This window comes from Chelonoidis abingdonii, chromosome 2, assembly GCF_003597395.2.
Source record: "Chelonoidis abingdonii isolate Lonesome George chromosome 2, CheloAbing_2.0, whole genome shotgun sequence".
In the NCBI taxonomy this organism is placed as follows: Eukaryota; Metazoa; Chordata; order Testudines; family Testudinidae; genus Chelonoidis; species Chelonoidis abingdonii.
The window spans coordinates 39,966,856-39,984,247 of NC_133770.1; the positions used below are offsets into that span (position 1 = coordinate 39,966,856).

The 17,392-nt window shown below is 42.9% G+C and overlaps 1 protein-coding gene across 7 annotated transcripts in view; it reads right to left on the bottom strand.

Moving 5' to 3' along the window:
* The window catches only part of MLLT10 (MLLT10 histone lysine methyltransferase DOT1L cofactor), a 255,965-nt gene extending 238,947 nt beyond the window's left edge, over positions 1-17,018 (bottom strand). For 2 of the 7 annotated variants that reach the window (XM_075062299.1, XM_075062295.1), the window contains exons 1-2: positions 15,907-16,252; positions 11,589-11,668 (exon numbers count right to left, since the gene is read on the bottom strand). In XM_075062299.1, the coding sequence (XP_074918400.1) occupies positions 11,589-11,668; positions 15,907-16,075 (249 nt within the window). In that variant the 5' untranslated portion in view covers positions 16,076-16,252. Of the gene's footprint in view, positions 1-11,588; positions 11,669-15,906; positions 16,253-16,272 lie in introns of those variants that run through there. The other 5 variants (XM_075062294.1, XM_032775641.2, XM_075062292.1 and 2 more) reach the window with 5 other exon arrangements.
* Between the last annotated feature and the right edge of the window lie 374 nt (positions 17,019-17,392).

A 17,392-nucleotide genomic window follows, 5' to 3' on the forward strand; every position in this document is an offset into this window, starting at 1 on the left:
GTTACTCACCATTTTGAGGGTCTTATGGTTCATGTGTCCTTGCCTGGGGTCAGTCAGTTAGTGATAGGTATGTGAATAGTGGCTGTGTATTAAATCACTGAATCAGTGGTCTGTACATTACAAACAATGCTGCTTCTTTAAAATGCTGCATTTTGGCTTCACAGATTATGACTTTGGGAGCCCAGCCTCCCTCTTCATTATCACCAGCTGAATGGCTGAGCAGAATTAGAAAGCAGCCATGAAGAACTAAAGAGGACTTTCTGCTTGATGTCACGACACACTCCGCAGCCAAAAAACAAGAACTGAAGGAGTGGTGGGACAGCAAGAAGAGGGACCGAAAGGAGAACGCAGTATGCCAGAATGAAGCCACGGAGCGGCTCTTAAACGTTATGTAGCACCAAGCGGTCATGCTGTAGGCGCTACTAGCACTGCAAGCCGAGCAGCTCTGTGCCTACCCTCCCCTGCAGCCATTGTTGCAAAACTCTTCCCATGCGCCCCCCAGACACCGCCAACACTCTTATCAACCTCCTGGCTCCAGTCTGTACCTGCTGCATTCCATTCCTCCCGTCACAGTCCAGCATTGCGGACTTCCAGTACCCACTGCACTCAACACCCATCCCTCTGCAGTTTAGCCCTACTGAAGTACAGTACCTGCTGCACTATACTCCAAAGGAGAAGACTGGATATGGTACCTGGAGATACATGAATCTTTAACTGTCCCAGGACCCCACCTCCTCCTGAGACCCTTCATTCCTCTTTCCCCCATACCCCTCAGTGCTGATGTGCTTTTTTGTTTGTCTCTCTCCTCCAGTTGTTTTTTAATAAAAGAATTGTTTTGGTTTGAAAGCAATCTTTATTCCATTAATTGAAAGCAAAAGGAGCCCTGCAAAGCAACAGCCTATTTTCTTAAATCTTGAAAGTGCATTGTCTGCACCAATCACAATCACTGCACTCCCGAGCATAGCAACAAATATTAGTGGCTTTCAATTTCAAATTGTTGCCTCAAGGCATCCCTGATCCTCATGGCCCCACACAGCACCCTTCTAATAGCCCTGGTCTCTGGCTGTTCAAATTCAGCCTCCAGGCGCTGAGCCTCAGTGGTCCAGCCCTGAATGAAACTTTCACCCTTCCCTTCACAAATATTATGGAGAGTACAGCATGCAGCTATAAGCATAGGAATACTATAATCAGCCAGGTCCAGCCTCCCATATAGACAGCACCAGAGGGCTTTTAAATGGCCAAAAGCACACATAACAGTCATTCTGCACTTGCTCAGCCAGTTGTTGAACCGCTCCTTGCTGCTGTCAAGGAGCCCTGTGTATGGCTTCATAAGCCACGGCATTAAGGGGCAGGCAGGGACTCCCACAATCACAGGGGCATTTCGACTTCCCCTATGGTAATCTTCTGGTCTGGGACAAAAGTCCCTGCTTGCAGCTTCCTGAACAAGCCAGTGTTCAGAAAGATGTGTGCGTCATGCACCTTTCCAGACCAGCCTCCGGTAATGTCTGTGAAACGCTCATGGTGATCCAAAAGCGCCTGGAGAACCACTGAGAAATATCCTTTCCAGTTAATGTGATAGGTGGTCTGGTGCCAGAATTGGAATATGCGTGCCATCTATTGCCCCTCCACAGTTAGGGAAGCCCATTTGTGCAAAGTCATCCACAATGTCACGGATGTTGCCCAGAGTCATGGTATTTCGGAGCAGGATGCAATTAATAGCCCCGCACACTTCCGTCAACATGAGTCCAACAGTCGATTTTTCCACTCTGAACTGGTTAGCAACTGTTCGGTAGCAGTCTGGAGTAGCCAGCTTACACAGTGCAATCACCACGTGCTTCTCCAATGTCAGGGAAGCTCTCATTCTCATGTTCTTGCACCACAGGGCTAGGGCGAGCTCATCATACGGTCGCAGGAATGCGGCTTTCCTCATCTGAAAGTTCTGCAGCCACTGCTCATCATCCCATACGTACATGACGATGTGATTCCACCACACAGTGCTTATTTCCCAAGCCAAAAGCAGTACTCCACTGTGGTCAGCACCTCCGTGAACGCCACAAGCAATCTCGTCTCATAGTTACTACGCATGGAGAGATCAATGTCGAACTGCTCTTGCCTTTGTAATTTAAGGAATGACTCCACTGCCACTCGTGACATGTTAGTGAGAGTGAGCAGCATATTGGTCAACAGTGCAGGTTCCATTCCTGCAGACTGAAGAGGCAGAGCAGAGTGCACAGTACACAAACCATTGAAAGATGGCAACAAATGTGGACGGTAGCACAGGGATTGCTGGGATCCAAAGCAATGCATCATGGGCTATTGGGACAGGTCCCAGGATGCCCCGTGACCCTCTCCACCTTCCCACAACTCTTAGCGGCAGAAGAGGAAGAGATGCTCTGTGGAATAGCTGCCCAGAGTGCACTACTCCAAACACTGCTGCAAGTGTGAACACATTATTATGCAGGCAGCGGACAGTGTGAATACACAACTGCGGTTTCCCTTCAGCACTCTCTGAGCGGCGCTCTAACTGCCGGCACTGTAACACTGCCAGCAAAGACATACCCTGAGATTAGAGATGTGATCTTCCTCCCTTTACTACCCCCCAAAAAAATCAGAAGTACATTTTAGATTAAAACAGAGAAAAACGTCAAAGTCTTTTTTAGTAGACATAAGCAGTATATGCAAATCGCTTAGCTTACATGTATACTTTCTATCACAAATTGTATTTTGTCCAGCAAATCACATTTATATGTTCCAGAAATCATTCTTACATGCTATGCACTTTTTTCCTAGAGGACAACTGATTCATATCATCAAACAGTGGCAAACAGAGTAAGATCATTTAGAAAGACGTTTGCTTTTAGTTAAAAAAAGCTTTTAAAATAATCACAATACTTAAGGTTAAAATTAGTGAAGTATTTAATAAGCACAATGATAAACATGTTATGTTAGAACATCATGATTCTGAAAAACAGACATTCAACATCGTTCTAGCTTCTCCTCACCGTGCACTGGAGAGGAACTGCAACATAATATACAGAACATAGTCTTCTGTAATTCCTAATATTTAGGCATAAATACGCATGTTGGTTTTAGTAATATTTTTAAAAAACACAAGGCACTACTTTTTTAAATTTAACATACCAGGAAAGATAGCAGAAATTATGCTCCCACAGGGTCAATTACTTCATTGCATTACTTCTCACTTTGCTTCCAAACATCTTTGCTCTAATGCACATTATGGAATTTCAAGGGCATTTCCAGATGTGTTAGAATGCCAACTCAACATATTCTCAAAGTACTATGGCTGGATTACAGAAAAAAGACAAAAGCAGCTGATCAGCAGACCAGTGGACAACAAAGAGCAAAGCACAGCCACTGGGCATTGGGTAAGGAGGAGGGGCTGGCCCCAAGATGCATCAGCAAGGAGGAGGGGCTGGCCCCAAGATGCATCAGCTCCCAGGGCAGCTGGAGGAGGCTGGCGGGTTTACGGCTGTTCCCACTCCAAGCCACCGCATCCCATGATCCATGGCTGCAGGGCACCCTGGAGTACTGGCCACGCTGCAACCCCCAGGGATCAGGACTCGTGGTGGGTTATTGGGACCATCAAGGTAACGCCCAGGCCCATCCAGAGCCTCTGCCTGGCACTGGTAGCCCCCGAGCCCTTTCCTTGTTCCTGGGCAAGGGGTGCCTGTGAGGCACGCCAGGGTGCTAGGTAGGTGACTGAGGCAGGGCTGCTAGGTGACCAACTCAGGGCACTCAGCAGCCTGCTGAGGCGGAAAGTATCAGCAGGGGCTGGTTATGGCACCTGCCTGGCCCCTTCTCCCTCTCACTGGCCCTGGTCCCTGCTGAGGCAAGGGGCCATGTACACCCCCAGGCAGCACTCTCCCCAATAGACCTGTGTTAACAGTGGGCTATAGTGCCTATTGCAGCTGCACAGGTGGGCCTCAAGGGAAAAAAAGTTTGGGAACCCCTGAGCTACTATACTCTCAGGGCAGAAAATAGTGTTTAAGTGTAACAACTTTTTTTTTTAATAACTAGATCTCTTCTATAAAAGATTGTTGCTAGAAACAAAGTATCTGGCCTGTACAACCAGACAGAGCCAGGGACTGCACATATCTCTGACAACTTCTGAGAGATCAGATTTTTGAAACTGACCAATCAGAAACCATGAACTTACAGAGCAGGATGAACTAAGCAATGAATAATTTATTTGCCAATACCCAATTTCTAGATGCAGATTGGACCTGCAGTTCCAGAGGCAATTAATGCAAAAACAGACAGGTCCAGTCACAGAATGTGTGAGCCAGATTGGCTAGAATGTCTACATCTGCTGGTGATAGTCTTAAGCGGAATTCACAGAGCCAATGTGAAACTTCCATTACTCTATTTACCTTGTCTCTCTCAGTCCTGGACAAAGCAAAAGACAGTCTTGACATACAGTGCCTCGCTGGTGAGGTCAGTCTCTCATCCCACTTTGGAGATTCAAAAGTTCCTGGAAACCTGGGAAACATGCCCCCACTCCCAGATCCTACTCCCAGTCCTGTAACTCTTTCCCATCCAATATCCAAACTGACTGTGCCCTCAGATCCATCCTGCACTCACTCCCCTTCCCTTTGACCTTCCTTCCAAACATAAAAGATTTCTCTTCCTCGACCTCCCACTGTGGCCTATTCCAACCTTATTCCTGAACCCATCTCAATATGTATTATAATCACTGCCTCTCAGAAAATCCTGTATTTCACTTGATCAGGAACGTGAATGGGGTTTGGTTATGCCCCTATTCCTACTTCTGCCTCCTGAATACACACAGCAGCCAATGGAAGGGTGCTGTGTAGCCAGCATAACATGAACTTTCTTGCTTAGCTACACCTGAACAGTTTTTATACCTGCACAGTTCTGGAGTTGCAGCCTGACAATCTAGCACCCAGACTACACTCACAACCTCTCTCTTGAAGCACTCAAGCCCTTAAAGCCACTACCTTTGAAAATCCTCAAGATAGCCATCTTCCACTTTTGCCTCTAAATGGCCGCTAGTTGTTTTTGCCCATACAAACTTTTGAAATGAGGAAGGGTCTGAAGAGAGCTAGACAACCACATGATGCTCCAATCAGGATGTCTGAGATAGAACTGCCACAATGGTCCAATTCTCCTGGCTCAGGACTCCTAGGAGGTACTAGGAACCAGACAAGCACTGTGGGGAACCAACAAGCGTCATAGAGACCTTCTGTCACTAAGAAGCAGACACACAGGAAGTGTTTCTGGGGCACACCACTACTACAAGGAACTCTCAGTTGTCAAGGGAATTACTGCAGAAGATTGTTGGTGCCCTATCCCCCCGAGAGAAGCATTTAAAACTTAAAGAATCTACTGTCAGCTCTGTGCTCAAATAATCATCTCTTGATGCTAGCAACACTTGCTAATCACCACACAGTCTCTACTGGGGAAGAGACAATTGAGAAGTCTGTAGAAAGTAACTCATGAGTAGAAGGAAAACCTCAATACTCCATGACATGTTATGGAGACTGCACCTGCTCTCCATTGTCAAAGATGTCCTCCTGGAAATGGACAAAGATCAAACACATGCAGATTCTATTAAATCCATCAAATACATTTGATATCACTGACATATCTGCAGACCCTGGGAGGAAAAGACTTACTGTATTTGCACTGAAGTTAATATTTTTCCCGCCCAAGAAGGTCCAAATGGCGGTGTTGACAATTTGTCATCATCTCAATAGCTCCTTCGCACAGGCTGCTACTTCATCAGCCCTCTTATTTGGTGTGTGGATAGAAGAGAAGAGACACTTTGACATGCAGTTCAACAGTATGCCGATGATACTCAGTTCTGCATCTCTTTCCAGGCAGTGCAGTTGCAAGTTCACAAGACCCAGACTATCAATTTCCCAATATTTAGTTAAGACTGAAGTTTGAAAGTCCTGCTAGATGTAGCAGGAATCTCTGTGATCAAAAAAATCTCCTTATTTAAATTTGAGTGAAAGGTTGGATGTGACCTACCTTCCATAATCAATGTTAGAAGGCTAAGGAAGCAACCATAGAAGATTGCAGAAATTCATCAGCTACTTAGAGAGCTTCTTAGCTTTTTGTTACACAATTTCTCTCCTTGGAGGTTCCGGTGCATTCCTCAGTTACATCTAGGTATTCAGACAGCAAGCAGATCAAGCACTCTTAATCCTCTAGGCCAGGGGTGGCCAACCTGTAGCTCCGGAGCCACATGTGGCTCTTCAGAGGTTAACATGCAGCTCCTTGTACAGGAACTGACTTCTGGGCTAGTTACAGGCACCAACTTTCCAATGTGCCAGGAGGTGCTCACTGCTCAACCCCTGGCTCTGCCACAGGCCCTGCCCTCACTCCACCCTTTCCCACCCCCTCCCCTGAGCCTGCAGTGCCCTTGGCTCCTCCCCCACTCCACCTCCAGAGCCTCTTGCATGCCATGAAACAGCTGATTGGGAGAGGAGGGAGTGCGGGGGAGGGGGGACCAGATCAGCAGAACTGCCAGTGAGTAGGAGGCGTTCAGTGGGGAAGAAGCTGATGGGGGGCTACTGACATATTACTATGGCTCTTCGTCAATGTACACTGGTAAATTCTGGCTCCTTCTCAGATTCAGGTTGGCCACTCCTGCCCTAGGTCCCTTCTTCCCCAAGATGTATCTTTCTTCAAGTTTCACTGGATCTCTCACCAGTTATCCAAGCTTCTACCATCTCCAGAACTAATTACTTTCAATCTGGGACTACACATCAAGACAACCTGAACACTTTATCTGAAACAGCATATTCTTTGTGTCTACTTAAAGGTACTTCTCTCAGGCAACATATTGTACTTATGCTTCAGAGCTAAACTATTTTCTAAATAGTTTCCAGGTGCCACTCAAGTTGTTGGTTTATATTTATAAAGCCCCTTGTGGTTTGAATCCTGTGCATTTAATAGACTACCTCTCTCTCCTTGTGTGGTAGCCATTTAACATTTGCTATCACCTAGAATACTGAAGTCAACAATCCCTAGATATTTTTGTTCAAGGGCTGGGAAGTTTTTATAGTGGAGAAAACATTCACTATATCGTTTATTCCCTGTTTTGGTCCAACAGTCAGAAAGCCTGCTGACCATTACAGCACAAAGTAAGGCCAATCTATTTACTCAGTTTTTCTGAGAAGAGAGAGCTGAGTGGAGAAGTCTAAGTTTTTGTTTGTCAGGTAGGATATTAATGACAATACTACATCAATCTGAATTTTTTATTCCATATTTTAAAGACTGAACTGTTCATGTGCCCAGGTTTTAGCACAGATGCATTACTTACAAGTCTAGGTAAATTCTTACATTTACACTGAAATGAATAGATGGGAAAACTCTAGGTACACAAAAGGTAGCTTAAGCATTAGTAGCTCTTTTTTAGATGTGATAAATAAGGCACTTGTAAGTTTAAAGATTCTGTTGTGGCTTTAAGAACCAGAGTCTCACTTTGAGGCACTGACCTATGGAGACCCAAGCATTAAGAAATGCACCAGTGGATCAGAGGGAGAAGTGGCACCTACACTACTTTTTGACATGCGAGTGATTCAGATTCAATTCCCCAGGTAGGGCAGAACTGGGATAGTGCCACCTTCACGCCATTTTTGAAATTTTTTTCATTATTGGTAGTACAAACACTGCACTGGTCCTTGAGTGCAAGGACTGAATTTATGCCTTCCAAGGCCAGCCATTACCTGACCTTATGTGATCTGCCCTGGAGCTAGTTCCTATCGTTTTCAGCCCAAGGATAAAACATTTTTACAAGGTTAAGGGTCCACACTCAGTAGACCCTTCTCTGCCCTATTTCACTTCCTTTCCACTACTCAGGTGATGCAAAGGAAGCTGAAATCATTCATGTCAACAGCAGCTATTTCCCAAGGATGAGGCACATGTCTAGGTGTCAGGAAATACACCACTGACCAATAACACAGGGCCTTAGTGTAGGAAAAGCAGTAATTTCACAAACAAAGCTACATATGCAAACACACAGCATTGATCTATAGCTATACAGTTTACAAGGAACACTCTCAACTTGACATACAGTCCATTTTTAAAACAGTTAGAAGTAGCTTCAGATATTATAATCAGACACTTTAGAAATGAATGGTTTTACAATCACATTTTCCTTCTCTTTTGTTTAAGAGGTTATCACAGAATCATAGACGATTGGGGTTGGAAGAGACCTCAGGAGGTTATCTCCCTATTGCAGTGTGAAATGCTCAGGTTTTCTATGATCTGTATAAATCAAACTGAAAAAAGAAAAAAAGTGACTTCTCTATTTGTAACAGTAGCCTTAGGTACTACTTGGAAAATAGCAGGTAAAAATTTAAATTAGAGTGTGAGAATTTGCTACTGCATAGGTACAAACTTGCACTTTGAAATATTTGAATATCTCGTTCAATTTCCCTCCCCATCCCCCGAATTTAACAAAGCATGTGCTGCTCGTTATTTACATGCCATATTTCATTTTTCATAATTTGAGTTAGACTTCACTTAAAAAAAAAAAGTGTTAATTCTCGAAGAGAGGAAGTGTGTTTGGACACATTGCCTCCCACCTCGATGCCCTCAAAAAGAAAACAAGTAAAATTTCAACCTAAAAGTGAATGGTTTGGAAACTATAAAAGAGATGAGGAAAAAAAGGAGACAGAGGAGAGAATAATGGAAAGTGTTTTTGCAATTTTAACTGTATCTACAACCACTATAATACTGAAGATTACATTCATTTTATAATTTCATGATCACAACACTAAAACTTGATCCTGATCAATAAGCATAAAAGCCTCATTCCATCAATTTAAAACATGCAGGTAGACTGCTGGGCCTGCACAGGGATGTCTACATTGGAGCTGGAAGCAAATCTACAAGCCCAGATAGACAGACTTCCGTTAGCATGCAAAAAACAGCTGTGTAGACATTACGGCAGGAGTGAAGGCTCAGGCTAGCCAACCGGGCTTCAGCCCTCCCTACCCCAACTCCAAGCTCAGGTGGCTAGTGCAGACCTTCATCAGTGCTGCGACATCCATGTAACTATTTTAGAGTGCTAGTGTGAGCCCCACTGCTAGTGTGAGTCCGTCTTTCCAGCTGAAAGACTCACTCCCAGCTGCAGTGTAGACATATGCCATAGAGCCCCACTGAAGTCAACAAGGCTCTAAGGGGCTCCAGCCAGCCACTAAATGTTGTAAATTGCAAGATCTGCACCAAAATCTTTATTATTATTTCCTATTACACCCACAATACTGTGCAGGTGTTTTCTTTTGGGTTTGTTTTTATTTTATTATAAAGGCTTTAGTGTTGCTGTTTTTTCTTTTACTACCTAAGGAAACACACACACTATCCAGCTTATATGCAGTTCTACAACAAACATTTGAGGCACATATAATGGGAGCTTGGCACTCATGTTTTTCCTTATTGAAGTTATTCCCTCCAAAGTTTTATTATGAATAAGGGCTAGAGTCCTGACCATGTTATGGAGGCATTTGAAATAAGGAAACTAATACCATGGTACTCCTTTAATTCTTAATAACTATTATGAAGACTGCATAATCATGCTGGTGAACATCTGACTTTAAATACAATAATGGGAGAACAAACCCTTTTAGAACTAACAAAACAGTAGTACAGACAATTAAAATCCTTAAGTCACTAAGGCCGATAAGACAATTTTCACCTGCTTTCTTGTTTAACTTTGTTATTTCAGATATCTGAGAAGTCTTAATGAATTACATAAAACATGGATAACTTAGTTAAGACTCTGAATGCTTTTTAACATTGTATTGATCAATGCTTTTGAACTTTTCATGCCAGGGCTCAAATGCCCCAGTCAGGACGGGCGGCTCATTCTGCTTGGCACCATAAAAAGCACAAAGATATGGCCCCTGCTTCAAAAAGCTTACAATCTAATATTTTAAGTGACAGACAAGGAGAAGAAAAGATAAAAACTGTACTTGCCTGTAACATAAAAATGTGCAATTTTAAAATTAATAGACAAAATAAGTGCCAGTTACCTCCCTCTGCCCATCAACTACACAATTACATGATTTCTTAAAAGTGTCATGGCAGAAAGAAAAACTTCAGTGCACAGAAACAATGAAATCTAGTCTCCCACCAAATCAGATTTACTTGCCTTATTAGTATTAACGGTAATTAACCATGTAAAGCAACTGTGCATCAGTGGGAGAACATATGCCTAGATTTTCATGCTCTTAAACTCTAGTTATTATTTTAAAGTAAAGAGGCAGCAGGACACAAATAATTGAAGATCTGTTCAATATAATACAGGCAGTTTTATTCTGATTTTTTTTTCTAGACAGATATGCAAGCAGAGGAACTACTTTTGACCATCACACTTGCAAATTTAAGGGTTTGCTTTCATAACACACCTCCTTATACTACAGCTATGTCCGAATACCTGGTTAAGACAAAGTTCCCATTTACGGAATGGACCTTAACTGTATTCCATAACATGGCCAGAGCTTTAGCATAGTTATGAAACCGTGTTAAGGTCTAGTCTACACTACAATACTACAAATTGGAACAATACTGTAACCAGGTCACAGATCAGCTGTGTTGGAATTGTAGCACAGACAGGCCCTTTGTTAGTTGAAAACTAAGATGGGGGTTGGGGAGATGACAGATTGAGGATTTTGGTCTCAGAGGTTGTCAATTTAACTACAGAATAGATATAAAATGGTCAAGACCAGTGCCAGCTTTCCAAAACTGCCCTAGCGCACACATTTTACTCTTGATCTGGAGGGCTCACTTCTAGTGGCTGAAATGATAGTTCACTCCCTGACAATACAATACTTTGCCTCTGCAGAGGGTACCAATAAAGGTGCCAGTCAGAGCCAAACATGATCCTTCTGATTTTAAAAGCACCCAAAAAGGTAAATCAATTTGATCTAATTACTGTCTAATTTCCTCCAAAAAAAATTTTTTTCAAAGAGTTACATATAACTTAGCTGTGTGCTTAAAAAATAAAACAAAAAACCCACACTTTTGTTCCGGTAACAGAAGGATTACCTGAATCCTTCAATTTCATCTTGCAAAATTTGAAGCATAAGAAGGAGAGAAAATTCTCTTATTAAAAACCATTTTTGGACAGAACTGGGGTATGAACTTTAATCTCAGAATTACAGGAACACTATCAACTTTCACAAACACACTAACTCTTATGGACAATACTTTTTAAACTATTCCTGTTTCAACACCCAACACTGCTGTAAAATATTAGAGAATAAATGTTCTTTTTGTTTACTTGGTGAACTTTGCAAGACGTTTAGTATACAGTTAATCAGTTTCCCCTAATTGTGTGGGTCTTTTACACAATACAAGTGGGGACAAGGTGACAACTTTGGAAAGCGGTTGTAAAACCACAAAAATGGCCAGGGATTCTTAGGTGCAGATGTAATACCTGAAGCTAGTTTAACTTTTTTTTTAAAAAAACTGTATTTCAAACTAATGGTGTCCAATTAACATGGAATTATAATAGAAAGTTCAAGAAATAATGCTCAATAACATTGCTACTAAGCAATTTTGTAGTATTATTTAATAAACAAAGAACCTACCACTCTGGCTGCTCTTTCCTGAGATTCACACTTCCTGCAAAACCAAGGTCCAGTAGGTACTTGAACAATTCCATAGCAAGCTGTTTCAGACAAGATAATATATTTTAGCAATCATAATACAGTACTACAATACAGTAATACTTTGTCTGTTATAACTTTTCATCAGCAGAGCTTGAAGCATTTTACAGAAGGTGTAAGTCTACTTCTGTGTGTAAAACATGTTATGCCCGACACACTGTCAGAACTACCTCTCAAGCTAGTGGTCAAGTACAAGCTACTTGACCTTTAAGTTTATGCAAAATAATTGTTTTGATTAAGTAAAACAAACTACAGCATACCTTACATTGTGGAAAAAATGAAAAATTGTTCAAATATAATAGATGTTTTACATGTAATATGTTTTGCAATTTGATTTAGGATAAAAAGACAGCTTTACAATAACAAACATCTGTCATTTGTAGTAAGTTTTAATATTTTTGAGAGAAAAGGTAATCGTGCTAAAATAGAACATAGCTGGGGAAAAACTGTCACAAAAACCCAACATTTTAATTTCAATAAGATGACTTGTCCTGCAGTCGCATATTGCAGCAAGCATAAGGTATTCTGAAGACTAAACGTACAAATAATATTTTGTCTGAAAAGGCAAATGGAGCTACAAATATGACAAATCTGAACTGAAGAATATCAAAACTGGATTTAAAGCCACAATACATTCTAAGACCCCAATCCCTGAAACATTATATTTATAAATTACTTGCACACATAAGTAGCCCAACCAAGTTCAGAGTAAACTCTTGCGGGAAAGACCATTATAGTCCTGAATTTGAAAGCAGTTCTGCACATGTGGATCCCTATTCCCATATGCAGGGTTTACTGCATTCAGAGGGGCTCCATGTAGGTATAAAAGTCTGACTGTCCAGATCACCTTACAGAATTGGGGTCTGTGTATGTATGGTGTATAACAAAACAGGGTCCTATAATAGGACCTGTTTATAGTTCAGATTTTAAATATGCAGAACAGGAAACTTAAAGTAATGGTTCTCATAGCACCATTAATTGTGTCCTCTTGGAACCTCAAGTACAGATGTGTGTATTTTGTATACTTTCATATATGCAACAAAGTCAAATTATGTTTTCCACAGGAGCAATAATTTTGCATTTGACTTTCTACATTTAAGATCTTCAAGGCTGCATGAACCCAGTGGTTTGCATTTTACTTTAAATGCCAGATTTTTTTAAATTCTAAATATGCAGTAAAGTAAAAAGTAGTGATTAAAAAGTCACCTGACAAGTTAACTGCAAACAAAGGGGAGAAGTGGAGGGGGAATTACGAACCAATAAAGTACTCTAAACATCTTGAGCATTACATTTTAACTCAGAGGGGAAAAACAGTACATGCAATATAAAACACTGTCTTCTGATATACAAAACATGAAATTAGCATCCCTCAAAAAAAAAAAAAATCCAACCACACTACTGCATAAATCTACCCATATTCAGGTAATAATTAATCAGTTATCAAATTGTCATCTGCACTATTCAAGTATTAAAAACTAAAACATATTGGTCATCCCTTTCTTGATTTGTATATGCTAAAATTCTGTAATATAGACGTAATAAAGAGAAAACATTTTGCTTTATTGTCCTACCATAAACTAATATTGGCAAAGACAAGCACAGAGAGAGACTCCCCCAAGTAAAGAAATTCAGCATTGTGACTTGTTTGCATAGTCGAACAAATATACACTACAATGTTTGAAGTTTCAAAATATCATCAGAAGCAGTACAGCAAATCTGAACCTTTCTGTTGAAGCCCTGTCTCAGCATGTACAATTGGAAACTGCCAACAGACAGTGCAGAGGCACACAGGATATAGTATAAGGAAGTGAATGATAGGGACAATTCAGGGACAGGGTTTGGAAAGTCAGGTCCAGATCCATCACAGTTAGGCAGAGTCTAAAGTGGTATATCTTACATTTCAAATTAGCAAAGATATATTTGCATCTGGATCTTGAACATCACTTTTGTGCATTAACAAATTAAAAGATTGTTTATTGTTCAATATATGACTTCCTTATGCTTATACCGTTGTTACTGCTAGACAAAGTTTCTTCAAGATTGTTAGGAGCACTTATCTTCTTAGAGGATTAAATCATTGGCAAGGTTTAAAGAAGCTTTTTTTGAACTAGACAAGAAAAACAGGTATCTGAGAAGTCTGATAAGAAAAAATTATGCTTGGATTTCACAGATAGCCAAATAATTTTAAATCAAACTTCCCAAAAAAGGAGATGTTTAATTCTTAGACTAATAAGTAGTATGAAAATATTCAGCCCCAAAAGGGTATTTGGACAGTTATAAGCACCTTTGAAAAAAGTCTGTTATAATGGAAGTGCCTCCTCCTCTACCAGTTCTACAACGTCAACTGTCAAGATGTGCCCCATTTTTATTAACATACACTCAAAATATACTATACCTGTAATACAATAGATCTAAGTCACCAATTCTTCCTTTTCTGCAACCACCACAATAGTGTTTGACCTCAAAAACTTCCTTCCATGTTTGGATTTGAATAACCATGGCTGCAATACAGTTATATCCAACTTCAGAGTCCCTGTCTACATTAAGGGCATTTTCTAAAACTTTTCCCATATTGCTAACACTAGTTTAGCTCCACGGGCAATAGAGATGTTGAGAATCAACATAGAAGGGCTGCTACCACCTTTTTAAACACTATCATATGATCCCACTCAGAGCACCATATTTAAAGACCCTAAGACTCCCAAGGTTATCAACACTTATAAAGCTGAACTGGTGTTAGCAAAGGTAGGATACATATACATTTTTTAAATTTATTCAGTTTGGCATAAGTGACTGCCTTTTCCTTCTGAAAACAAATACTATTTATGTTCTGGTCATTCTTTTCTTATTCTAAACAACATCAAAACAAAAACTCAAAATCGCGATGTAAGCATGACTACAGACAAACTGGGATACCTTTCAACATCAGTTTCACTCTGAAGACAAGGCAACCCTGAATCAAAAACAGACTCATTACATAAGCTGCTTTTCAGCCTCCATTCACCTCATGACACCAAGTTCTCTAGAAGGTGCAATTTCATTCCTTTGCAGTTCTATTTAGCTTGCCCCTGCTTTCATTTTATGAAATGGGAAATAAGTTTCACAAATACAAGGTATATCTAACCCAATTGAACAAACAATTTCAGATATTCAGATTAATAATCTGGATATAAGACTCCAGCTTCTCCATTGTTCTGACTTGTTGAACATATTAAAAAAACATCAGAGGACAGAGAGTTTATTTTAGATGCAGTCAGCTTGCTGCTGGTGGAAAGAGAAACTACTAACTGCCATTAGTTCCTTATTTCTGCCCTTCGTTTAGAAATTATGATAATTTTGTTCCTTTTCTAGTCAGGTGAAAATAACAATCCATGCTCCCCCTCCTCACACAGAAAAGGCAATGCAATGACAGCAGCAAAGTAATCACACATATACAGTGTGCACTATGGCCTCTGAGCTGGACATCAACCAATCTCTTTCTCCACTAATCCAAGCAAATCCAACTCCAGTGAGTAATACCAGCCCCTCCGCCAACAAAACCACCACAACAGGAAGTCTCCACATCTACCAGATACTATCAGCCAAATGACATTCAGGGAAGGAGAAACAAGAGGGGGAGGCAATATATTTTATTGGACCAACTTCTGTTGTTGAGAGACAAGCATCTGAGCTTACACAGAGCTCTTCTTCAAGAAAAGGAGCTCTGTGTAAGCTTGCGAGCTTGTCTCTTTCTCCAAGAGAAGGTGGTCCACTAAAAGATATTAGTTCACCCCTTTTATCTCTCTAATATCCCGGAACCAACAGAGCTACAACACTGCAAACTTTCAGGGAAAGAAGCAAGCAGAGGAGGCAATCATGTCCCCCTTTGCAGACGCCTCCCAGCCTCCTCTGTCCGGGTTTCCCTCAGACAGGTGTCTAATTTCGGGGACAGGAAATGGAGATGGTCTCTGGGGCGGGCCAGGGCAGCTGATGTGGCAGGGGCAGGCGCCGTTCTGGAAGGAAGAGGTGCAGGTTGTGTTAGGCGGGGATGGATGTGCCGTGAGAGCAGAGGGGGGGACGCCTGGTTTCAGGAAGAAATGGTAAAAGAAACCGGGGTTGAGAGGGAGGTTTGGGAAGCTGTTGAGGGGAGGGCAGGTCAGGAAGGGGTGCAGGGCACAGGGTGTGCGGCAGGGGAGGGTCTCAGGGAGGGCGAGAGATAGTCTCCTGCCTCTGGCTATCTACAGGCCGGGCACTCACTCACCTTGATGCACTGCGACACTGCAGCCGTGCCCGTCGCAGTAAACCAGCGGGTTCTCGGCCCAGCCCCTCTCGTCGGAGCACACGCAGCAGCCGCCGATCATCTCCTTCATGCTATTGGAGAACTCGCCCTCCAGTGACACAGGCAGCAGCAGGGGCTCGCTGGAGACCATCTAAGGGTTAAAAACACCGTCAACACCTCACACTGCAGCGCCCCTGCCTCTTTCCCTCCCCCGGCCGGGGCTCCCCCTCAGGCACTCAGCCGCCGCCGCCGCCGCCACAGCAGTGATTTGGGACGCATGTCCGCGGGCTGAGTCTCTCCTCGCCCCCACCCGGGCTGTATCAGTCAGTCAGTCAGTCCCGAACGCACACAGAGGCAGCACACTGAGGACAGCAGTCTGCAGGCAAATAGACAATCCAGCAAGGCCCGCGCGCAGGCGCGCTGTACCTCCCTGTGGAGAAGGCCTGGGTCCGGGCTACCTCGCGGTGCCTCATGGGTCGCCAGTGGAACGTGAGCAACGGTGGAGTTCCGACCCTCCAACGGTTCTAACCAATACCCAGACAAAGCGTGCGCGAGGCAGAGGCCGGCTCAGGGAAGGGTGGGCCGCTTCCCTCGTCTGCGCGTGTGTGTGAGGGAGCGAGCGGGCGCGAGCCGGAAGACTCCAGTGTCTTTGCCACCTGATGTGCGAGCTTGCCGGACTAGGCTGCGTGGGGGCGCTGCTCCAGCACAGAGAGCGGCAACTCGGGCCTGCCTGGGCCCCTGAGGGACACCCTCTCCCGCCCGGGTAGCCAGGCCCTCACCGTTGGAGCAAGGGCCCAACACACCACCCCCTGGCACCCCTGAGTCGGGTGTTATCCGTGTTGTCTGTGCAATGACCTGTGTGTAGCCGCAGGCCAGCCTCCTTGCAGGCATTTGGGGTTTTTCAGACCTGCCTATAAAGGCTCATACGGGTGGGGCTGTGGCTCATCGGAGCCGTTTTACCTGCCCCTTGCTGTGACTGCTGCACTAATACATTCCCGCAACACGCCCAATTCCCCCCCCCCCCCAATCTTGTTACTATCTTGTTGCTGTCCTCAGTATGACTGCAGGAGTCATTCCTACCGCCACTGTAGTGTACCGGTTCCACCCCCATCCACACACTCTGTGCTCTCTTGTTTCTTCCCCCCTTAGTGTGACTAATGAACTAATACAAAGAATAAATTATCGTTATTAATTCTGATCGTTCACCCCCCCAAAAAACTTCTGTAATGTGGCTGCACCCTAGGTTGGCAGTTAGTGCCACATTGTGAAAGTGATGTTGAATAGAAGTTATGACAGACGACAGACACTACAGGCCCTACACAAAAACAGTTCTTGAGCAGAACTCTTCTCTAAATTTACTTAATGGTAGTTTATTTTTTGCCAGATTTGTTTTGTTTTTAATGTAAATTCATTTGCTGTCTCTCTCAAAAAGCAGAGAGAAACTGTGGGGGAGGGGTGGTTGAGGTGA